This window comes from Stegodyphus dumicola, chromosome 4 (assembly GCF_044657685.1).
Source record: "Stegodyphus dumicola isolate Sdum_Otavi_A_Nest chromosome 4, ASM4465768v1".
In the NCBI taxonomy this organism is placed as follows: domain Eukaryota; kingdom Metazoa; phylum Arthropoda; class Arachnida; order Araneae; family Eresidae; genus Stegodyphus; species Stegodyphus dumicola.
This window is the reverse complement of record NC_140771.1, coordinates 120,129,804-120,155,715: the sequence shown is the minus strand read 5'-3', so window position 1 is coordinate 120,155,715 and position 25,912 is coordinate 120,129,804. Positions and strand designations below refer to the sequence as shown.

Genomic DNA, 25,912 nt, shown 5'->3' with positions numbered 1-25,912 from the left:
GGTCAGTTTTTCTTTGAAATTCCTCCACAATGGAATTTATCTATTTAGGGAGATAGCCCTTGCATGCCTTCCTCTATTTAATAAAATCTTAACCTGACCTATGTGCCTAATTACAAATATTTTAACATGCATAATTTTATATTTATATTTAACCATAAAGTTTCAAACTTTTGAATACGTTTTAGGATACATTCATTATCAAAGTCAAATCTTCTACTAAATATATTTTGGCAGAGCACTCAAAACTTTTTTTAGCGATTTTACCCAGTTTAATAATTCTCTGATAATATAATAACTGTCCCTTTCACATTTAAACATTAATTATCAGATCGTAATCCATCACAGAATGAATGTTTCTTTTATGCGGAAGTGTCCTAGTTTTCGATTTGTATGGAACTATCGTGTGTCAAAATACTATCAAATCTGTAAAAGAAGCTTCTGGGTTTAAACAAAAAACACCCTATCTGGAGACTAAAGTTCAGGAGAAGTGCTTCACTCGTAGTGCGGGGTTGGCTCCTCCTTTCATTCTTACCTCCATGAAATAAATAAATATTTATGTTAATTTGCAACATAAGCCCTTTCTAAGGAACAATATTTCCCTGGTAGTACAATCCCTAAGTTCATGGTCCAGCTATTATTTATTATTATGATAAGAATCAGTACTACATTAATGCAATCATTATTCATTATTTAGGGTTTAGAATACAGAGTTCTTTAGAAACCAATTATGATATCATTCTATCCCTTGATCACTTGATGCTTCTCAAGACATTTGCAGCAAGGGCATATAAACATAACTTCTTTTCCATCTATCCATAAATTTGACGTTGCACCATGATCTTCATTTTTCTCTTATTATATTAATATTTCTTTAAGGAAATTGTCTGCAAAACCCTCTAAATGCATGCGATAATCCAGGTAGAGAAAACATTCTGTATCAAAAATTTAATTTCATAAAAGAATTAGGGCACATACCTCACATGATTCGCAACACTTCTCTACATTTGCTTTGGCACTGAGGCAGCAGAAGTGTTCATTTACTTTCTGAGGTGTTTTCATTACAATAAAATCACAGCCAATTCATTCAGGCCATATTTCCAAAATAAGGTTTTGAGAGAATAAATTGCTGTTTGAAATTTTCCATACTGTCAGCTTTCAAATGGTGACAGAGAATATTTTACATGCACTGTGAATCCCACTACATCTGGATCAAGAACTGCAATACTCAGCCAACTGAGTTTTCTAAACATCACTTCTATATAACAAAGCCTCCTAAATATTATTTCCCAAAAGTTAAAATTATTTCCCAAATGCATTACATTTCTTATAGATGTTCTATAACAATAAAGAAAAAGTGGCAATCCTTTAGTATGCTATCTACTGCTTTCAGTTACTTATTTACATATTAGATGGTGGCAATGAACCACTATTTTTAAATTCAAATGACGTAAAATGACAGGAAAAAAATTATTAAAACAACAACCAATTCTACTGCTGCAATCTAAACAATAAATAACTAACTAACAGCAGTAGATCGCATACTTCATGATTACTGAAAATGTATTATCGTGAAAGCATTCTTACCTACATGTAACTTCAGCATATAAACAAGGACATTATAAGGATTTTTTTTTTTTAACAATGATCCAAACAACTCTCTACACGTTAGCATATGCAAAATACCATATATGTGATACAACTTAATCTCTTTCTCTTCTCTATTAAATTTTTCTTGAAAGCATAAATAAAAATATACATGTTAGTATGTAAATAATTGTGAATTCCTTTCATTTCTTACTACAATTTGACACCTAATAGCATTTCGATTCTGATAAAGTTTGCAGCCTTAGAGAGAAATTACTAGTAACTATTTTCATCATGGATTGTAGATGCTTACTGACCAGTCGGGTGTTTTGTGTTATTAAGTTTCAATGGTTTGGGGGGGGGGAATTCACACATAAATGCATTCCTCAACAAAGTGGTTATTCGTACTGGAAATTTCATAACTGATTTATTTTTTGACAAGTATGAATGAAAGTTAATAAAGTCTATGCCTTCAAATCATTGAATAATATTTATATTGCACTGTAAATTAGTTGTCTTCATTTACAGATGTTCTGATGTGTTATTAACATAAATTTTTACCTAGTGAAAAAAATTTAAACTCAGATTTAAATAATTACAATCTTGAAATTTCTGTAACATTACTTATAACAAATTCATAATTGAAATGGCTTTACGAGCCACATAAAATTGCTCCGGGGCCACCAGTTTGAGACCACTGCTCTAATGTATCACAAATAAGGTGAATGGTGTTGAGATCAGGAAACTGTGAAGCATGTGGAAGGTCTTCAAGCTCATTTTCATGTTCAAACTGTCACCAGTTTTGTAATGTGAAACGGTGTGCTGAGAATCTAATACATGGCACTCCATCAGGATACAAAATTTGAATAATTAGATGAATTTGATCCATTAAATAGACCTTGACAATGATGTGACTATGAAGCACAATCACTATTTCTACTGACTGCCTCAATAATGTGGTCCAAACTGTCACCAGTCCACCTTCTTACTTGCTCTGTAGAATTCAGGCAATCTAGATCATGCCTCTGAATAGCAGCTCTCAACCCATACAACTATGTTAAGTTCTCCCATAAGTGTTGAGTTTTGAATAAAAATTTGAGTAGTCATAATTTTATGTTTTTTGGCTAGTGTGATATACAAACTAGCTGCTTCAAATTATTCTTTCATGGCCAACAGCTGTGGCAATTTCTTCATATCAGCAGCACCTAAAAGTTTTCACTTTGATGGCATTTATAGCTGTTGCCTCCTAGACTAACTGTAGTCATATAAATATTATTAAATTCAAGCAAATTTTCAAATTTCCAGCAATAGGCATTCAAAAACATCTAATTTTCATTTATAAGTAGCTGCATTTTTGTATTCCATGTTTGACCTCCCAAACAGATGAATGGAAATAAAATTTTATCTTCAGTTTCAAATTTTCACTCAATACAGTTGAAGTCTTTTGCACTACACAAAATCAAATATTGCACATTCATCTTCAAAAATAATAATCGTTATGAACACACAAGCAGTCCAAAATTCACATTCAAAGATACATATGAATATGAAACTAAAACCACAAGCCTTTTCACAAAACTAAACATGAATCAGAATGAATGCTGATCTGAACTCATCAACTCTTGTCAACAATTGTTTTATTGTTTTCCTGTAAAGGGCAGAAGAATTGTAGGGGATCTCCAAAATTTGTTCCTTACTACTTCTCCAATCTTCCAAAATCCAGTAAATACCATCAGTTTGGTAATATATTTTTCAGTTAATACCTTACAAATGTTTAACAAATTATATATTTAATTCCATTAGAGTTACTTGCAAGTTTCTAAAGTTACATGTACTTCATAACTTACTACAAAATAAAATTATTACATGTATCAACACACATTTTTAAAATAACCAAAAATAATACAAATCAATTGTAAAGACATCTACATGTAACAAAAGCTAATATTTACATTAATTTACAACATCCTGCTAAAGTACAATTTTGTTATACATATCCATATAGTATTGAATTAAAACTTTCTCATTTTAATTATTTAAAAGAAATATTCAAGGTATAAATTTATTTCATTCAACAAATGTTCTATTTCATTATTTTTTACTATTATTTCCTTTTAATTTTGTACCCTGTAACAATTATGACAATATGCAAATTTTCAATATAATTAAACTTCTTCAAGACAGTAAAAATAGTATCAGTTATATCAAAACAGAACTTTAAAACAAGTAAGATAAAATGTTATCAGTAACTCATATAATAAACTTTAAGAAAAGAGATTCAATTTTTATCAGAGCTTGGAAATCCATAATAAAATTAAGAATCATCAAATGCATCATTAAATTTTAATAATTATACTAAGATAACTTATTCTTACCTAATTGCTCCCTTAAACTATCCAATTCTTGACTAAAAGTATCCTCTAATCTTTCTTTTGCAGTCTGTTCAGACATGAGTTGATTTTTGAGCATCTGGATATCTCCTTTAAGAGCTTCCTCCATGTTTTCTTTAGCTGCCTTTATAGTAATAAGCTCTTCTTGCTTTTGTAAGCAGTAGAATTGCAACTCCTGTATGATAAAATGCAGCTCAACATAAATATCACAAACTAGGAAAAAGAATGCTTGAACACTGTACGTCATTTCATACATAGCTGCTATTTCTTAGTCCAATTCATTTATCATTAAAGTAGAATACCACTTAGGGCTAAGGAACTTTTTCAAGAGTTACTAAATGAACAGGTAAGCTAAACAGAATTATAAATAAAAGACACTTCAAATACACTATATTATTAGCAAATCCTTCAAATTTACAAAGCATAATTAAAAACAAAATGTTAAATGGACTGACCTGAATATTACTTCATAAATAATCTCATTAAAAAATAATATGGATAACATTAGCAAGGAATGGATATATAAAGCACATGATTTCAGCCTGCATAAAAGCATTTAAGATATCTATTTGATGGACAGAAAAAATTAAGATGAAGATATTAATTATTAAAACTAATAAGACAATTTACTTCTACAGAGTTGGGCAAATTTATATCTTCATTCCTCATCTGTTGTGCTTTAGCAATATGTTTTCCGAGCAATACATCATTTTCTTTCTGCAGTCTTTCAAGCTAGAGAGGGAAAAACATAATTTGATCATACTGTAAGTTGATGACATACTAGTGACTGAAATTTCAAGCACATTATCAAAATTTCTAATCAGTTAAAAAGAATACCTTTCAATCATTACACTTCAAGCATTACACAGTATATTGTTAAAACAAAATAATTTCACTTTTGTAATACCATCCTAAAAATAAAATAGATCCCTAAGTAGTATGCATTATTACTAAACATGAATTAACATAATGATTAATAAGTTTGAGAATAAGATAAACTTTATGCAATTTATCAAGTAGCATTTAATATTTTACACTTATAATAGTTGTACATATTTGAAAGAAGATAAGCGACATTTACGTTTTACTAACAGTTAGCTTTATGTTGATTTTTTTATATCTCATTTTGTCACATACTTGGTCAGTCTAAAGGTTTAGTATGTAGCAGGTAGATTTTTAAGTCAAACGGCATACGTTAAAATGACAAGTGAGATCATAGTTAGCATAATTCATAACAAAAGATTGAATGTTGTCACCGCTGCTGCTTGTCTAGAGAGAGACCTGCTAATTAGAACTAACTTGAAACCTGATGTAGGCACGGTTGGCAATTAATCAGGCTCTGTTTGATGCAGTTAGTGTTGTTGCTTCGTGCAGAGTTCCAGAGGTTGTAACCCAGTTATTATACTTTAAGGTTCCAATAACCCATTAAAGCAACAGAGGTGATAAGTTGTTTTGTATTATTGTAAGTCTCACTAGATACAAAGAATAAGTTTTACTTGAATTTTTACATTTTTGTGTTTTATCTTCTGACCACAGAGGGTATTAATGAAAGGCAATAATTTGCTTTAATATGTAGAGGCAATTTTTAAGAATAAGCAGTTAGTTATAAATAATTAAATTAGGCAGCTAGATAACAAGATGGATTTACATGGCCACTATTAAATTTTATTTTTTAACAATATTGTTAAAAAAGCCCCATTCAAATCACAATCTAATAAAATTTCACAGTCTAAAATACATGTAATTTATGACATTGATTCTTAAATGATATTAGGATAATTACACACTAAAAGATGCAAAACATTTATGTTTTGTAGCAACAACACTCAAATATTTATGTGTCTAATTTGAAACCATCCCAGACATTGTGGCTGATTTATATCAATTTCCTTCTCTTTAAGCATTGTTTCTAACAATTAGAAATTTGTCTCAATATGCAAAACTATGTTCTCACTAGTTTCTGCATGATCTCCTAACTTGTCAACCTATCCTGATCTGGTAAAAGTTAGATAGTCCAAAACCCCTGACAGATGTGAAGCAAATTATTACTATGTCTGAAAGTAACTACAGACATAGTAATAATTTTATTTCAGACAAAGGTTTAAATATACCTCTTATTTAAAAAGAACTTAAAACATAAAGGCATGGTCTGATGCGAACAAAATCAATTACAGCTCATGGTGACATAAGTAAACTAAATCAGTCAAATTCGAACTAAAAATATAAACTAGTGGTCAAAGATTATACAATTTAATTTTAATTTAATCTGGCTCAGTAACTCTATCATATGAGGATAGCCAAGTAGCACATGATGTTGCAAGGACTTACAATGCTGCGACGAAGCAAAATATTTGCTGTTGCATCTTGGCAATTTGACGACGTTGCTGAAACGTGATGATATGACTGCTTTTAGATGGAGTCGTTTTAGCAATTTTCTCATAAATCCATCAGCGTTATTTTTAGAATGAAAAGAGACGAAATCTGCCCTTTCAAGAATCTGAAGTTCGCATAAGATTTACTTTGCAATGTTTCATTACTTTATTTCATCTAAATATATTAATCTAAGGTAGATTCATCTAATGAAATATAAATTTAATACAGATAATTTTGAATTATTAAATTTAATTAGTACTAAAAATACATGTTAAATTATTGTTTAAAATTTTGTTAAAATAATTAATACTTAAAATATTTTATCAATATTATAGCAAAATATTTAAAAATGAAACTGATCTATAAAGTAAGCTATTAAGTAATGAATTTTATATATTTTACAAAATCATATTTCCGAAATCAATGCAAATCACATGTTAGCAATTACTTCACTACTGAAATATGACTTTACTTATTATTTTTGAAGTAAGGACGAATTTATTTGAATTAATATGGAGACAGAATGGAAAAATTAATGGAAAAAGAGAAAGAAATATTAAAACTTTTCATGGGAAACAACAAAACTAATGGATTTGATAAATTACTAATAAATGTTGGCATCAAAATTAGAGAAACTGTACATTGCTCTTCAACCAATGACATTCCATGGACATTATTTACTTTACTGGATGCTTAATAAACGAACATCTCGAGGTTTTGCGTGCTTTGGCTAGCTGCCAAAAATTCGAAGTTCAAGTTCGAAGAATTTAATTGTGCAATTACTTGAAAGCTAGACTTTCTAGCTGAGTGGCGAACAGTGGTAAAATGGAATGGAAAGATTCCAGCAGTTCTTTCAAGTAATTTGGTAAAAGTGCAATCTGTAAGGCATTTGAAAAGACTGACTTCATGTGTGAAATTGAATCAAGCAATGACTGATATAAATAATATTGCTTATATTAAAAGTAAATGCAGTACAAAGACATCCATTACATCTGGACGTCCATTATCGGGAATGATCTATAATCCGGACCTCAAAGCCACAAACTTACGCATTTGCTTAACGTGTTTGATGAGACACATGCGCGTTTGATGCATGCGTCCGCTATGCATGTGCATAAAGCCGTAAAGCGTTTACACATGTGTGCTTCCAATACTGAAGAATATGACAGAGAGGTGATTGAAAACGAAAAAATTTAGATTGACAAGTTAGTCAATGTTCTCAACACAGCAATTACAGGATTTGAACAGTGGAACTTTGTAACTGAACAAGAAATTATGTCTGTTTATAGAAGAGAGAATTACAGAGAAAGTATTAGCACAAAATACGAAGCAACTTACACAGCTTACATTGAAAGAAATGTTTAATAAAGTAAACAAATAAATATTAAGCTTTTTTTTTTTTTTTTTTTTTTTTTTTTTTTTGTAAATTTTGATACAATTTAGATCATAATTGCTTTTTATTTCATAAATTATGGTTTCATATTTTTAATCATAAAATTTCTGCATGCCATCTTACCAAATTTAAATTGATTATCTAAAATCCAGAAAAGCCACTAATCCGGAATCGCCAAAGTCCCAACAAGTCCGGATTAGGGACTTTGTACTGTATCAGTATCACTGTCAATCAAAGAATGCACGGTGAATCTTCTCATTGTTCTGTCTCTATCTACTTACTTCAACTGTCTTCAGCAAGTGAATTTGCATTGTTGTGAGCTCCTGTTTGGAAGCCTCTGAATCGAGGAAAAATCATCATGAGAATGTGGAATTTTTGCCTATTTTGTTTGTGAATATGTGCTCTACAAGAAGACACCAAAATTTTGGCTACATTATTTTAAAAATATTGAATGCAACGAGTTACAATGCTAATCATAAATATAGTGTTCGTGAAATTGTGTTCTGTTTTGGTGTTTTATGTGTTGCAGGTGATAAAATTTTGGATACATCAACTTAAAAAATATTGAGTGCAACGAGCTACAATGCTAATCGTGAATATAGTGTTCGTGAAATTGTGTTCTGTTTTGGTGTTTTATGTGTTGCGAGTGATCAAAAACTTATATTGTCATTTGCGCCTCGGTTATAACGTCCTAAGTGCTATATCATATATCATGCATATTAATGGATTATTGTGTTTATATTGAAAGGTTTGTTCTCAGAATTAATTCATATAAAACCAAAAATAACATACAATGATAAGGCACTTTCTGGTTTTGCTGCAAATGCAATCAGTGCAGAAGCAACAACAATTCAAGCTGTTATGGTATGTTCATTATTTTCAAAATACAAAGAAATTATTGGACTGGTACCAGTACTTAATATGACTGCTGAAGATGAATTAGATATATGTAACAGCAAGAAGCAGTACATTAAAATTAATAATAATGCACATTCTATACTATGTTGTTTTTTGTATAGTATGCAGAAAAGGTTAATGATTTTAAACAGTGTATGAAATGCATCATTGAAAAAATAGTGTTAAAGAAACATTAGCATTTCTATAAAATATTGTAATCTATAATTATGTGATATTTAATTGTGTAATATTGAAAAACACTAAATATTTTTTATTGATTGCAAATCGTAGTTTTATTACTTTTCGTTTGATATCTATCCTTCCAAACACTGTAATTTGCGCTTCTTTAAATATTGCCGTTATGTATGTTTATTAGTTTATCTCAATAAATGAATGTTGATAATTAGGTTTTATTTTTTTATTAAATTTAAGTATATTCTACTTTCTTCATTTACTTTTTATGTGCTTGTGATAACAAAGAAATTCATAATAAATAGAAACAAAAAGTTTCATTGTGTGCTATTTAACGTACTTAGCTTACTATCGTATACTATGTTATTTAAATTATTTCTGTACAGTAACAAAAGGAAAGTTATTAATTATAAAAATTGTCTGAAATAATCATTGTAATCTATCACTATTCTAAAATGTAGAAACTAAAAGTAAGTAAATACATTAACATATGATTGAAAGAAATGGTATTAAGAAACATCAGTATTACTAGTAAATACTGCAATTCATAATTATTGCACTTTTAATTGCTTAATAAAGATGTCTTTGCAAAGACATTGTGATATGATGCTTTCACAACCAAAATATTATTAAGACATTGTGATATGATGCTTTCACAACCAAAATATCACCTGCGAAAGATGCAATAACAACGTCTATGTGACAAAAACCTCATCTGCAAAGACGTAATAAAGATGTCTTTGCAAAGGTTGCAAAACAGTGGATGTTTGCAGACATCTGGACGTCTTAAAGATGACACATTGCAACGTATTTGCAACAACATCCGCGACGAGTTTGCAACGTCATTACAATGTTGCTATGCTACTTGAGTATAGAAATGGGAAATTATAGTAAAGGCTGAAATCATAAACCATTGGGTAATTTACATAATAATAACTGCACATATCTTTGAAGAATAATTTTCTTCATATATTCAGTTTCTTCCTTCAGCACATTTCCTTTTCATTTTAGAATTTTTGGATTTAATTAAGGATTTCTGTTATTCTAAAAAAAAATAAATGCATTTAGAATGTATAGAAAAAGTGGCTAATTTTATTTCTTTAGTAATATGAACATTCAGAAGAAATATGAAATATATATGGTAAAGGCCAGTTCCAGAGCTGGTGTGGCAGAATTTTTAGAATTTAGTGACACACCGAACAACAAAATCTAGAAACGGCAAAACTTTTAGAATTTAGAGCAGGCATTGGAAGCAGAATTTAGAAAGACACTAGGTAACAAAATTTAGGATTCACAGAGATTACATCATGTGGAAGAATGCCTAGGGCCAGCTCAGTGTATGATGCATTATGACATATTAGATGAATCTTTTAAATTGTAAGTTTTCAATTTCTTTATTAATAAATAAAATTAAATAAACTATTGAAAAACCAAACAGCTAACTGATAAAATTACCCTTGACCTTCAAAAAATCATCCCAACAATTTGTTAGTTAATAACCAAACGTCCCCTCCCCACCGGAAAAAAAAAAAAAAAAAAAAAAAAAAGAGAGAGAGAGAGAAAAGAAGAAAGAGAAAAACAGGAAATGAGACACAGATGTGTACCCACTTTTCTATTGTCAATGAACTGACTGATGAGATGCGGAGAAACAAAGAATACAGTCTTTCAGTTGTCCTAGATTGTCGGTGAGCCCGGCCTGAGAACACCAGGGGTTTGCCGTTCGATTTTAGGCAAGATTTCAAGGTAAAAATTTAAAACTAATATAGAATAAGGAGATTAGCATACAGCCAAGAAAATAACATAGATTTTCTTTTCAAACAATTCCTTTTATACCATAAAAAAAAAATCTGGAAGAATTCTTTGAAAAATGAGGGTTTTAAAACACTAAACTGGCTAAAATATATTGACTGGTTTGTGTTGAGCTGACATCTACTTTAAATAAAGAAGGTTCAGAGTAACTATAAATCCTTTTTCATTCAATTTTTCTGTGCGTACAGAAGGAAAATTTTAGGTGTGCCCAGACCACAAAGTGCTAAATAGTTTAATTTGTTACTCAATACCAGTTAGATTAAATTTGAATGATGAATATCTTTTGTTTTGCTGAATGACAACAGACTTGAATGAAAAGCAAAATAATGTATTTATAGAGGACTACATTTTAAGTGAATAATGCAAGATTGTGGTTCAAGACTAAGAGCCCTTTTGAGCTAAAAAAAAAAAAAAATTCCTTCTTCCTTTTATTGAAATATCACAATATATTTCTAAAATTATCTGATTAATAATATTTCATTTTAAACATTCATTTTTCAAGAGAAACTGAATTGTATTTACATTACGCACAGAGAAAACCATACAAAACATCCCTTAACCAGAAGATGAATCCGAATCAAACTACCAGAAACCAGAAGTCTTTTTCTACTCAGCTATTGGTCAATTCCCCAATATTAATGAATTTTTTAAAAAAAGTAATATTTTGAGAAAAGAAACTAAAGTTCATTTTTTTAAAATTCAAATCCCTAGAGCTTCCCAATTTTCTTGACCTCACAGCATTACATGAAACTCTGAGCAAAAAATATTCTGGTTGTCTCATATATACTTACTATAGTTGTTACTAGATGTTGACAAAGATAGTATGAAACTGTATAGATTGTATAAGATGCTCAAGATAAGAAAAAAATAATCTTGCAATATTAGATGTGAATAAAATTCAGACTTTCACAATACAAGAAATCTTTTTGAAATCTGTCAGGTGAAAAAGTACAGAGTTGTACAGGATGCTGCACGCAAATAAAGAATGATCTTGCAATGCCAAAACCTGAACAAAACTCAAGTTTTAACATTGTAAAAAGTCTTTTAATAAGTTTTGGAAATTTTCTTTTACTAATAATTTTGATATAACAGAAAATAGTATACCAAAAGCACAAGTTAAAAGAGATGTAATGATCAAAATTTGCAATATAATAATGGCAAAAAAATTGCAGTAAACTATATAGATAAATAATTAAGATATTTAGGGATTTAAGGAAATGAAATAATAAATTAATAAGGTGTTATTCGTATGATCCCTTAAAGAGGTCAGACTGTATTTGTAAAGTTCTCCATGTTCTTTTCAAATATGAAGATATTTAAATTAAAATACTCAGTATTAAATTACTAACTTTCCCCTTTAAATCATCTGTCACCAATGACAAACATGGAAAGGAAAGTTTATTAACATCTGTGAACAACCAACATGGCATTTAACATGCTGATTCATTTTTAATCTCATATATAAATTCTTAAACTCATAATTACATATTACTTACCTCACGCTTTAAAGAATCCCTTTCACTTGTAATAGTAGTCTGCATTAACAAAAGGAAATTTATAAATATAATATATATATATAACAATTCATAAAATGAAAAACAGCATTAGGCAATACAAAATTATAATTTTAGAAGTAAATAAAACCAATAATTTTGCATACACATATATCCTCTTCAATATGGGTCAACACTCTAAGCATCAAGTATCTACGCCATCAGTATTTCTGCGTTTCTACGTCTCAGTGTACATACATCAGTGCTTCCAAAATTTAGCTTTTATTACATATATATATACATATATGTATGTAATAAAAGCTATATTTTAAATCTAAAAATAATCTAAAAATCTAAAATTTAAATCTAAAAATAATATATATATATAATATTTATGCCCAAAGGAGCAAGTGAAATAAAACAGGACTTCAGTACTCCTTAATTAAATGGATTTCAAAGCTTTAAAATATTACCCTTGGTGAGTCGATTTGAAGTGTTAAAATATGAGATTTAAGTTTATAAATACTTCTAAAAATTTTCAATATGTTTTGGCCTTAGAGTTGCATTTTCATGTTCTAAAATTTAATAGTTCCTTAGGTTTTTCTTTATAGATTCCTTTTTAAAAAATCTTTTCCAGGATGATATATTCTTTTTTCTCCTAATTTTTTAATTTTAAACTTCTGTTACATCTGTGTCCAACGGCAGTCTATGATAAGGAGACCGCTCAGAAAGTCAATCTGCTCTTGAGGAATGGAGGGCCGACCTGTGCTTTGCAAATCTGCAGTCTCATTCCGACTCGAACGAAATGCTTGAACCCATTGTGCTAGTGTCCTATACGGTAAAGCATTTGTGCCACAGGTTTCCACTAATCCTCAATAGAATTCTGTTGCATTTTTGCCGTGGGCAACCTCGATTTTAAGCTACAACCGCTGATCACCTTTTGAAAACATGCTTTAGAGCGATGGAAACGAAACTCCTTACTTTAATGCCACACAACATCTACCTTTCTAAGCAGATCAACTATTTTTTGCACTTAACACATCGACAACAGCGCCACCTCACCACTCCCATATCCTATTTGCGCATGCCCGCCCTTCTGCGAGTTTCAAGGTTGGTTAAGTTGCCACTATTTAATTTACAACCCTCGTATAAAATGTAAAATAAAATAAAGACCTTTAAAATTCACCCCATATTCAATTCAGAATAAACCCCATGCAAAATCCAAAATACAGAAGCCCAGTGGTAAACCGCATAAAATGGGGGCAGGAGTAAAATATGACAAAACCAAAAATGAAAATGAAAGTTGCATCTTTCACTCACTTCATTGCCATCAGGGCATTGGCGCACCAAGAGAAATAAACCAAACAGCCTGTTTCTGAACTTAAAAACTACACAAATTAAAGTTTTAAATTTAAGAATAATCTTAGAAGTTTTGGATTAAAAAATGTGCTTTTAGACTTGATCTACTAAAAAAAAAATTCATCTGTCTATTATTTTGCAATTTTTTTAATTTGTCTATGTTTCTGATAGCAATAATTTTGTATTTTTGGCATTGCTTACTTTGGTCTGTAAGAGTTGGGCTGATAAAGAAACAGTTTACTTTAAAACATGTGAATTTCATTTTCACTTTCGGTTTTAGCATATTTTGCCTTCTTATTTCTTGTAGTCTGCCACTATACTATTGTTTTTTGGATTTTGCATGTGGATTATTCTAAACTGCATATGGGATGACTTTTAAATACATGTTTTTAATTATTTTATTTTGCATTACCACCACAATCACTTGCTGCTGCTATCAACACACAACTGTTAGGTTTTGGAACGGTTTTAATTTTGCAATTATGCATTTAAATGTGTGTGCGTGCGTGTATATATATATATATATATATATATATATATATATATATATATATATATATATATATATAACACATATCATTACACTTTTCTAAGATTTTGAAATCACTAACATTAGAAGAAACAGTTATAGAAAATTTTTCAAAATATAATGAAAACATTTAATAATTTTGATTTTTGGTTACTATTGTTTTTATAAGACTGTAACAGACACTGCATTCAATAGCATTTGTAATACCAAAAAATGCTATTACACTGGTTACCATAAATTAAGGAAAAATCACAAAAATCATGATTACTGAAAACGTTACATGTAGAATATTATGAAACTTACCCACAATATACAACACATAGTAAGGTATCAAATAACATAAAAAGAAATTATCAGACAATTATGGTAGTATAGAAATTAGCACATGTATAAAATGAACAAATCGAAGATGTCAATTTGCTATAGTAAAAGTACCTTCAATATGGAATTTAATCGCCTCTAGAAGGAATACAGCGCATTCAGTGATTAGTGATGCTTTCAATTATGTGGTCTATCAGTTCCATAAGAAGCAAGAGCCATTGGTCTTGCAAAGCAGTTGCAAGCGCGGCAGTAATGTTCCTCATAGGCCGTTGTGTTGTCCGCTCTGGCGGCAATTCCAAGTTGAATAATATGTACACAGATCAAGGTTCTAAGGGAGCAGATTGAGAAAAGCTAAACATCTCCCTAAAGCATCCCAAATGTGCTCGATAGGATTCAAGTCTAGGGATCGAGCTGGCCACTCTATGCGCATAATTGTTTCCTGTTGAAGATAATCATATACGATGTGAGCCCTGTGTGGTCTTGCATTGTCTTCCTGTAACAGGAAAGCATCACCTATTGCCCCGGCATATGGGTGCACATAAGCATCAAGGATGTCATCTCTATAAACATGAGCATTCACGGTTCCCCTTGGAAAAACATGTAGGTCTGTGCGATCACCCAAATAGATGCCACCCCAAACACAGACATATCTTCTTCCGTATGCACCTCTTTCACGGATGTTTGATGGATGATAACGGATTCCAGGTTCTCTCCATATCAAATAATGCCAACTATCACGTTCTAGACTAAACCTGAACTCATACATAAAGAGAATAGCCCTCCATTGCTCAGGTCTGTGCGATCACCCAAATAGATGCCACCCCAAACACAGACATATCTTCTTCCGTATGCACCTCTTTCACAGATGTTTGATGGATGATAACGGATTCCAGGTTCTCTCCATATCAAATAATGCCAACTATCACGTTCTAGACTAAACCTGAACTCATACATAAAGAGAATAGCCCTCCATTGCTCAGGCGTCCAGTGGACATGTTGTCGCACCCACTGCAAACGGTCACTCTTATGGTGTGACTCTTATGGTGCAGCACACAAATGGTTGTTCGCCTCACATATAGACCACCTTCGTGAAGCCTTCTATGCAAAGTTGACATTGACATGAACCTTCCAGTGGCTGCAGCAAGGGAGGATCTAAGAAGAGTCGGAGTAGCGATTCTATTCCTGAGTGCACATGATGTCAAATATCAGTCATCGGCGATCATCGTAGCTGTTGGCCATCCTTGGCTGAACCTCCTAGGTGCCAAATCTGTGATTTGAAATTGCCTCCAAAGATCAACATGAACCACAGAAGACTCCATGAACCACAGAAGGACTCACATTTAGCCGTCTGGCCACTTCTGTTTGACTTTGCCCTGCCTCTAGTCTCCCAATAGCTTTCTGTCGTAGTTCTGCAGGCAAATGATGCCTGGAGATCATTGTTACGAATTGGTTATCTCAGATTTCTGATGTCACTATCACAGTGAAATATGTGGGCTTGCTCTCAAACATGGACTTTTATGCTCCTTGCAGATGAGTGCAGTGCCACTAATTTGCATATTGGAGTTTTACTCAGCTACTCTTACTTAACAAAATATTCAAATTTTACACGGTTTGGCTTATTTTTGAAGGAGTTATCGCTATTTTTGTGATTTTTCCTTAATTTATGATAACCAGTGTATGTTAATACGTAATGTGATTATACATAGCCTGCAAGACTACTGAGATGTATTACGAAGCCACTAATTCTACAAAAGGCTCATCTCTTCCAAAAATTTCAATAGAAGACCCTTGGTTGATGATGATGATTATATAAACATATTAGGGGAAAAGAAAGCTACTTAAATTTAAAAATAGGATAATTGTCTCACCTGATATTCACTTAATTCATTACGACAAATATTGTAGTTGTTCTTGATTTCATTAAAGGCATGCTCAAATTCTTCACGCATTTTGAAGAGCTGACTAACCTAAAATTAGATATAGTTATAAACCTACTTTACCTACCAAACTAATATTTTAGTTTCAATATTGATTATTTTATGACATTAATTTAAATAAAAGATACAATGCCATGTATTTTATTAGAAAACAATAATAATAATAATGCAGGCATGAGACAATTCAAATATTTTAACATGTGAAAAAAATAAGCTTAAAATTTACAATTAATGTTTGAGTTCATTTATTACTAATTTTTAATTAAATATTTATTCCATACTTATTTATCACATATTTCTGTAAAAAACTGTTTTAAAAAATACACATCAGAAACTGAATTATGCAAGTTAAACACAGTTTAAATATAAAATATTGATAAAAAATATTCATAAAGTCATTTCCTGGCACATCCTCCAATGAAGAATAAAAAAATTTACTTTGAACTACTTGCAGAAATTTTAAAATTCTAAATAGTAATAACCTTCAATGCATAATAAGTGCAAATCTTCAAATTAAATGATATTAATAAGAATAGAATATATTTTTCATAATTATTAAAGGTAAAAAAGCAGAAAAATTACCTTTTTTTCACAATCTTTAGAAATTTCATTAAATTTCTCTTCCATTTCTTGTCTGTACTCTTGCTCCCTGCGTAAATCTTTCTTATAATCCTCAAGAGTTTGTTCCATAGAAGCAGCTTTAGTCCTTTGTTCTACTTCTGTTCGTTGAACTTGTTGTAACTGCAGTTCATAATTACAACACATTTCACAGGGTTGACCCAATTTTTCTCTTGCTCTCCGTAGCTAAAAATTTTAAAAATTAGAATTATATCATAATAATATAAACTAACTGCAACTACAAAATAGTATGTATGTTTTCATAAAATAATCTGAGAATTAATCAAGGTAATTCATATTTCAATAAGAACTTTAATGGCTGACTTAATTTTAAAGCAAATATTCCTGCTTTATTTGTTTCTTTATACACCTAGAGATATTGTCATAGTTCTACACGTTTGCTTCAGCTTTCCTTTGTAGCTTTTAATAATGTTTTATAATACTTTTAAAAAAATTTCTTGCCTTTTGTTTATACTCCTCTCTTTCTGCATTGTTTACAAAATATTTTTAAATAGTTTTTTAGTGCCATGTTTCTTAGTTTTCAAAAAATGATTTGAAAAATATACTTTTCTGAAATAGATATATTTAAAAACTCCAAATTATTATAATCTTCATACCATGCTATAATAATGCACTGCAATATTGGAACAAAGTTTTCCTCTTTTTTTGTTAACTGTTATTCATTAGACTACAGGCCTGAGATTGTATTCCATTTCTGTTAAAATGCATGGCAGTATTTTAACAGAAATGGAATACAATTCTAAAATACATAAAAATTAACTGTATACAGTAATTTTCTTGAGAACACTTTTGCTGAAAATTTGTCACTTTTTGAATAACAAATGAGTTTGTCGTTTGATTTATTCAGAGCAGGGGTCTACAAACTATGGCCATGGGCCAAATCCGGCCTGTCAGTGCTATCAATTTGGCTTGCAACAGCTAATGGCTTATTGTTGTTATAACTTGGATAAAAAACACAGAATAATAATAACTCAGTTTTATTTACTTACTAGGTAAAGCTTAATGATAAGTGTTCACTTGTAAAAAATACTAATCAGATTTATGCTATTGTGCTTTTCTGCTGACAATAGTTTGTAGTTATGAACCAATTTTACATGCACAAATTACTAAAAGAGATTTAAGATCCTCACCAGTTAGCTTACGTATGTAAACATACTTTGTGTTCTTCATTTTGGAGAATGTTTTTTTAGACCAGTAAGTAGTACCAAAAACATGAAGCAAACCATGAACAAATTTGTGCAACTTTTCAAATTGTACCAGTGGAAGATTTTCATAAAATACCAACAAAGATAAGTTTTGATATTTATAATTATATCACTGCACTGTAAATCAATAATTTCAATTCCTCAACTAGGGTTTCAATGTCAAAGTATCAAAAGGATTTTGCAAAGCCTTAATTTCATTCACAATGACATCAAATTCTGAGAAATGTGTATCAAAATTTACCTTCAAAACACTCAAAGCTTCAATTACAAAATCTACAGGAAATTCAGTCTCAGTAATGTGGCTGAATATTTCACATGTTTTAAAAAGTGTGAAAAATTTTTTATGGAACTGTGATTGAAACAGTATTATTTTCTGCTGGAACAATTTTATATTAGTGTATAAATAAGGGAGAAGCTGGTTTTCTCCTTGCAATCTCAAATACAGTTCTTCATATGTTTTGTCAAATCAACACAGACAGTCATTAGCTATTTTGCAATTTGTTAAGAGGACGATGCTTTTCATTCAAAAAAATTTCGATCACTGCTCGAAGCTCTAAAAAGGTCAGAAGGACTTTTCTGCAACTAAGCCAGTGTATGGCAGTATGATGTGATGAGTTATTTTCTCCAATCTCGTCAATAAACTCGGGGCATTGTTGCTGATTAAGTGGATCTGATGAAATTAACAACTGATATGACTGGTTTTAGAACTTCAGACATATCCAAACACTTACTGCACAAGGATTATTGATAAATGATACAATGTAAAACTAGTGGTTTTGAACCACAATCGGTTTTTACAGCCTTTGACACAACCGCCACCATTCTTTTATTTTTACCACGTTTCTGCCTGTACCTCTACTCCTCGAATAAAAATCAATGACTGAGCATTATCTGACACATCCATTAACTCATCCAAGGCCAGAGAAAACCTCTCTAGATATGCATTTTTGTCAGACTGTTGAGATGATATATTTTCTGCGATGTCTTCAAACCTCCGAGCCACGGTGGTTGCTGACAAACTGATAGTTTTGAATAAATTCACCTTTTCGGGGCACACTTCTTCGGCTACTGCAATCATGCATTCTTTGATCATTTCTCCATCGGTGAATAGTTTTCCATGTTTTGCAATTTAAAGAGCCACATGAAAGCTGGCACGAGTTGTAGCCTTTTGTGCAGTATTGACTTTCTTAATAGAATATGTAACCTTTTATGATGACATTACACTTTGCAATAATTACAGATTTAAGTTAAATGTGCACAGAAATGCTGATGAGAAAAAAATTTTTTAAATTTCTTTTCATAAGCTAAAAATATTGTTAATGATACTCATATGCCAAAAGATTACATTTAGTCCTATTTGAATAAGGAATAACTGATTTGTTACTCACATAAACTCAGAATCGGCCCCAGAGATGGCAAAATTTAGTGTTTTTTTTTTTTTTTTTTTTTTTTTTTTTTTTTTTTTTTTTAAATTTAGAGGAGCACCGGGCAACAAAATTAAAGGATGAACATTTTTTTAGAATTTAGGAAAAGCACTGAGATCTAATATTTAGGAGCAAAAATTTAGAACTTAGGGAGGCACTTAGTAGAAGAATTTAGGATCCGCAGACGGTAAGACGGTGCTGGTCCTCAATAAGCCTTAAGTATATGTTGGAATTTGTTTATTCGGGATTCAGATATAAGCAAGTATATTAAATAACTAAACTAATGCGATTCAGGCTTAATTGTCTCGGTGCGCAATACAAGGAAGAAAAAATTAAGTGGAACAACTTGTCTATCGCTGTCAGTCTCATGACACACAGACAATAATGAATAGTGGATGCTATTAAGCTAGGCTAAAATTACACTTTACTGATTCCAAGGAATTTCAGTCAATATAGCAGATTGTGCTGTTCCTTAACTCTCTGATTTGAGCCAGCTTATTATTTTTTGCAGGCTGTTTTTATTACAGCACTTTTATGAAAATTAAAAGTAACATTCGATTATGTCAATAATTTCAAATTCTAGTGCCGCAGCATAATTTACAAACCGAAAGCGTGTTTTGATGTCCATTAAACAAAAAGTGGAATTACTGTAAAGTACGGGTGAAGGTATATCTGTCTCAAAATTATGCAAGGAGCATGGCATTGGAAAGTCAAATGTATATGACATAAGAAAACAGAAAAGGAAACTTTTTGAAATTTTTGTGGATTCCAACACCCCACTTACAATGAATAACAGAAAAATTATTCGTTATGCTAAAAGTAAAGATCATGACAAAAGGATGATTGAATGGGTCAGACAGCATCGCAGGAAGAGCTTGAAATTGATGGGTCCAATGCTAATGGCTCAAGCTAAAATATTTCACGAAAAAATAAACTTACTAACTGAGTGCACATATTCGATAGGTTGGTTAACCAAATTTAAAAATTGATATGGTATGAGGAAACTAAAAATTTCAGGTGAAAATGCCTCAGCTGATACTGAACCTGATGAACTATTTTCAGATGAATTCATTGAACTCATTAATAGCGTAAAAATATCTCCAGAACAAATTTACAACACTGATGAAACAGGTCTTTTCTCGCAATATGTATCCCAAAATACCTTGGGATCCTCTACAGAAAAGGCTCCAACTGGTGTCAAAGATTCCTTCCAAAGAGAGACTAACAATTTTAGCATGTGCAAATGCTGCAGGAACACACAAGTGTAAACTTTTCGTAAATGGAAAATTACACGACCCCGAGCATTTAAAGCTGTAAAGATATTCCCCGTTACATATTCATGCAAATAAAAGAGTACGGATGACACACGTGTTAATGAATGATTGGTTTGAAATCATTTCATACTGAGGCTCAGCCAAACTCTGTTGGTTTACCTGATGATGCAAAAATTGTCCTGACTGTAAAGAACTGTTTGACTCATACGTCACTTAAAGTTTTAGTGAAAGATTATGTATTCGTATTATTCTTTCTTCCAAAATGTAAGTCCATCAGTCAGCCTATGGATATCGGAATAGTGTGCGCACTAAAATGCAAATATAAAGTAGAATTTTTAAAATCCATGTTAAATTTTTTAAATAATGGGAAGACTATTCAAGAGTTTTTGAGATATTTTAGCATAAAAATCTGCTGTGTGGAACATCGGCATAAGATTATATGGAGATGTGTTTCCAGATACTTCAAAAAATGTTTAGCATAATTTATGGCCAGTTACCATATTTGATGAATATAATAGCTGTGGATTTGAAGATTTTTGGATATCACACACCAAAGGTAAAATTTTCCATTTAATCGATTTTTTAAAGAAATGTGGAGAAGCAGTAATAAATGAAGATGACATAACAGAAGATTTTCATTGCAATGCAATGCCCCAATCATTAGCCAATTAATGGACGTCGAAATCTGTAGTATGGATCCAAAAAAATGCCATTACTGATAGTGAAGAAAGAGACAAAGAGGTTATTGAATCCTGAGCAGAGATTGGGCAAAAGTCTACAGCAATGCAGAATACTGCAGGAACAGAAAGGATGTCACTGCAGAAGCGAAGGGGATTGTCACTTAAATAAGAAATTTAAAGGAAATTAATGTCTTTTATATTTTACATTTATATATTAAACACATACACATAATTACTTTTAAGTAGTCAGGTTTAATCTGCAAAACAAGATATGCTTTAAATGCAAAAAGCTTCAGTAATTCTTGATTTGCATTAGGATAATTTAAATCTGATGCAATTGCAATAGTTTTTACTATTTGAACAACATTTAAAAAAAATCTCTATCATTAAGAACAAATTTCTTTAAAGAATTGAAATAAGTAAAACAAGCATTATTTACATAAACAGCAAATATTGTATATATATATATATATTAGAAACATAAAAAATTACTGCATTGCTAAGGAAAAAATACTAAAATCTACCTGTTTATAAAAATTCCAAAAATAAATAAATAAATATGATTACAAATATAAATTTAAATGAAGACATTTTATGGCACAGAAAATGTGCACACAAATATAAGAAATAATGACCTCTTCCTCCAACAACTGCCATTCTGTTTCACTGACTAGCCTTTTTCCAACCAATGAAAAACTTTCTAATTCAGCTCTTGCACTATTAAGAAGAGATTTTCTTACTTCTAATTCAGGAGTGAGATCTAAAATACATTTATAATAAACAAATAAATAAAATACAAAATTTGAATCTTACATTTTCAAGTTACATGATTTTGAATGAAAAAACATTTTTGTGCCATTACTGTTGGCAAATCTAACTATTTTATTTAACTATTTTTATTTGTTTTAAAAACTAAACTTAGTGGCGTAACAGCCCTAATGGGCCAAGGCCTGCAATGCCCGAAATCTGCTTTCTTGACCATGGGCCCTGGGATGCATAAGCATATGCCTTGAACAAGTGGTCAGCTTGTCGCAGGACCCCCAGTGTTTAGTCCCCAAGTGAACTTGGTACTCATTTTATTGACCCAAGTGATGGAAATCAAGGGATGAAACCTTGCCTAGCCCTTGAATCCAGCCCCAGATCTGTGGTGCTGCTGCACGATGCGCTAGCCACTGCGCCACCAGGCCTCTTTATTTGTTTTAGCTTCTGCATATTATACATATTTTCTTTAGTTTAACGAAATTTTCACTAATTATTAGAAGGAACGACGCATATTAAAATTTCATAGCTTTTATTGTACTCTCTTAATTCAACTATAAATATATTACAAATTCAAACACTGGATTCCAATGAATATTATAAAAAAAAACATCTTCTTCTAAAATATTAGAGTAATCCATACAGAAAAAGTCATGTTCCATGAAGGTTGCATTCCTTATATTTAAGGTGGCACAAGATTAAAGAATGGAGGAATCCTTGCATCAGTTATCTATTTATGTCTCTAAAAACAGGCAATGTGATTATACCAATGGAACAGATGTATACCCCACACCCAAAAGCAGCTAATCTAATATCATGTCTCTTTGGAACACTAGATTCTCACAAAATTTATAATGCAAATAGAAGATGCATATTATTCAAATTTACTGAAGTGTCATTTCACTTCTTTTTAATTAATTTCCTGAGAAATAGTTTTAACTGATTCGCACTGGCAATTTTAATGAATGACATTTCATAAGTTCTAAATAAACTCACAATTTTCCAGCATGTAATGATGAAATAAATGAATGAGAAGTCAAAGCAATTTTGTGTAATTTCAGGAAAGGCAGGCTCAAATTAGAACATCCTAAAGTTTTAAAACAAACTACTGTAGAACAGATGTTTGCAAAAGACAGAATACAATTGTGTTTGCAAAATGTAAAATATAATTAATTATAATGCACTTTTTGTTTCCTTTCCATACAAAATTATAATATACTTAATGTGTATTTCCTTTAAAACTTATTTTTATTCATTCATCCTTTACTTTTTAATGCAATTTTAACAAAGTTTTCATTTGTGATCTGAAATCTGCAAGACTTTAAGAATTCACATAATCTCAAATCCCAAGCAGTGTGTATTTTTGGTTTTCCATTATATTCAATATTCACAGAATACACTTTAAATTTAATTACAAGTTTATTTTCAGCAATTTAAAAGAAAAAAAAAAAGATATGTTAAAAATACTAGACATTATTCTAATATGGGTGCAATATGAGTTTTTAGCAGTTTATTTTTAATAACTGGAATAAGCAGTATTTCAATACAGCATTCTTTTTGCAATAAAGATGCTAGCAATATATTTGCTTAATTTACATTCAAGCTTGATTTCACTTCTATAGATCCCTAAATATTTTCATGAATATAATGCATAAATATGTTGCATATAGAAATCTGAAAATGAAAAGCTTTTGAATATGCACATTGTTAAATCATTTACTATTATATTATTCAAATGCTAAACATTTCCTCTAAACTAGCAATATTGTACCCTCTTTATTATAACTTAAATTTTTGTTAACAAAATTTTACTTTTTATTGCTTTTCTTTTTCCTTTCCCCTCACTTTTTTTAAAAAAAAATTTTATTATTTTATGAAAACAACATTAGAAGTAACCTTTTTTTAAACTAAAAAAAATTTAAACCTCCAAAAAACAGATTTTAAGAATTGCACAAAAGGTCTCTTTAAAATTTAATATGGTTTACCAATATGGATTATTGATACAGATGACCCAGTTGGAATAGCAAAACATTTTACAGCATATCAGACGAATGTGCATTTAGACTAACACTAGAATGTACACTGCACAAAAAAAAAGGGGGGAACAGTTCTATATTTCTCGTTCTACAGGGCCGATTGACGAAATTCAACTTGCGTTTTTCATGTCTTGAAAGCGTGACTTACGATATGTATTAGATTTATATATAGCATTGTTCTAATATAGGTATTCTGACACAAAATCGGACTTTTTCTGGAATAGCATACCAATTTTTTTCATATTTCAATTCTACGACTCAAATAACGAAAAACTACCACGTTTTGTAAAAATCGCAACAGCAGTTTTTAAAAAATTAGCTCTCAAAATTTTAGCTCCTCAATGTTAATTGAGTTTGGTATATATTTATTAATCTCTTTTTTTATTAAACTTATTTGATTTTTCCTTTCACATTTCGAAATTCAGGTTCATTCCAAATAAAATTCACTCATTTTTTTATGATTTATTTCTAAAATTTGTATTATTTAATTATTTTATAAATTTTTCAAAAAAACTTTGAATTATAATCTGTAAAACTTCTAGCATCATCTTAAAGTAGACGTATTTCTAAGCATACCAGCAAAAAATTACAGTTTTTTATTCAAAATTTCCAAAGATATATGTGAATTTACATATTGGCACGTTTTGAAATTCGGCATATTTGTTGAAAGCGATAAAACATCAAATGTGGTTTAGACACTTTGCTAAAATTATCTGAAAGTAAGAACAATGTGACTTTTTTCCGCTCATGCACAATGTAAAAAGGTAGGAACGAGGTGCCTTTTTTTTCCTCTCTGGCATAATGGAAGAGAAAGGAAAATTGATTGCCATATATTAAGAAGTTCACCAAGTTCTTGGTGCAAACAGAAAAAATTGCGCCAGGATAAATTTTTGAATTTCTCCATAAATTTTGCACCAAATTTTACAAAATTTAAAATATATGCATGATTTGAGTCGAAAAATCAAACTATGGAAAAAAATTGGTATATTATTTCAGAAAAAGTCCGATTTTGTGTCAAAATATCTACGTTAGAACAATGCTATATATAAATACGATGCTATATATCCTAAATCACGCTTTCAAGACATGAAATACGCAATTTGAATTTTGTCAATTGGCCCAGTAGAACGGGAGATATCGAACTGTCCCCCCCCTTTTTTTTTTTTTTTTTTTTTTTTTTGCTGCAGTGTACATCTCCTGTGTATTTAAAAAATGGAAAAAAATATGAAATGTACAGCTATCAATATTTTAAGTAAAAATATTTTATGGTTTTAATTAGATTTTTAATTAAGGACTTAAAACAAATTTTTATTTAAATCAATCAAATTAACTCTTTAACTGTCAAGTTATTTTGATGATTTGGGTACACAAATTGTCAAATTTTTTTATTGCAAAAATCAAATGTTTAGTACAAAATAAAATATTCTTAAGTAGTTAAAAATTGATATTTTGAAGTACATGGGTAAAATTTTTAAAGTTTTGTAGCCACTGCATATTTGCTTGAGGCGGCTGCCACTCAAAATGGCAGTTGTAAAGTTCGCTTCTAGTGGAGCATTATTTTCTAAAAATGAAAAAAATTTATTATTTTCTAAAAAAGAAATAAATATAAGTGAATACC

The 25,912-nt window shown here is 30.5% G+C and overlaps 1 protein-coding gene across 4 annotated transcripts in view; it reads right to left on the bottom strand.

Annotated features, from left to right (window-relative positions):
• The window catches only part of LOC118187094 (rab GTPase-binding effector protein 1-like), a 223,199-nt gene that overhangs the window by 30,308 nt on the left and 166,979 nt on the right, over positions 1–25,912 (bottom strand). For all 4 annotated transcript variants that reach the window (XM_085815393.1, XM_085815394.1, XM_085815392.1 and 1 more), the window contains exons 10-15: positions 22,135–22,259; positions 16,860–17,081; positions 16,209–16,307; positions 12,135–12,173; positions 4,605–4,706; positions 3,960–4,149 (exon numbers count right to left, since the gene is read on the bottom strand). In XM_085815393.1, the coding sequence (XP_085671519.1) occupies positions 3,960–4,149; positions 4,605–4,706; positions 12,135–12,173; positions 16,209–16,307; positions 16,860–17,081; positions 22,135–22,259 (777 nt within the window). The remainder of the gene's footprint in view (positions 1–3,959; positions 4,150–4,604; positions 4,707–12,134; positions 12,174–16,208; positions 16,308–16,859; positions 17,082–22,134; positions 22,260–25,912) is intronic.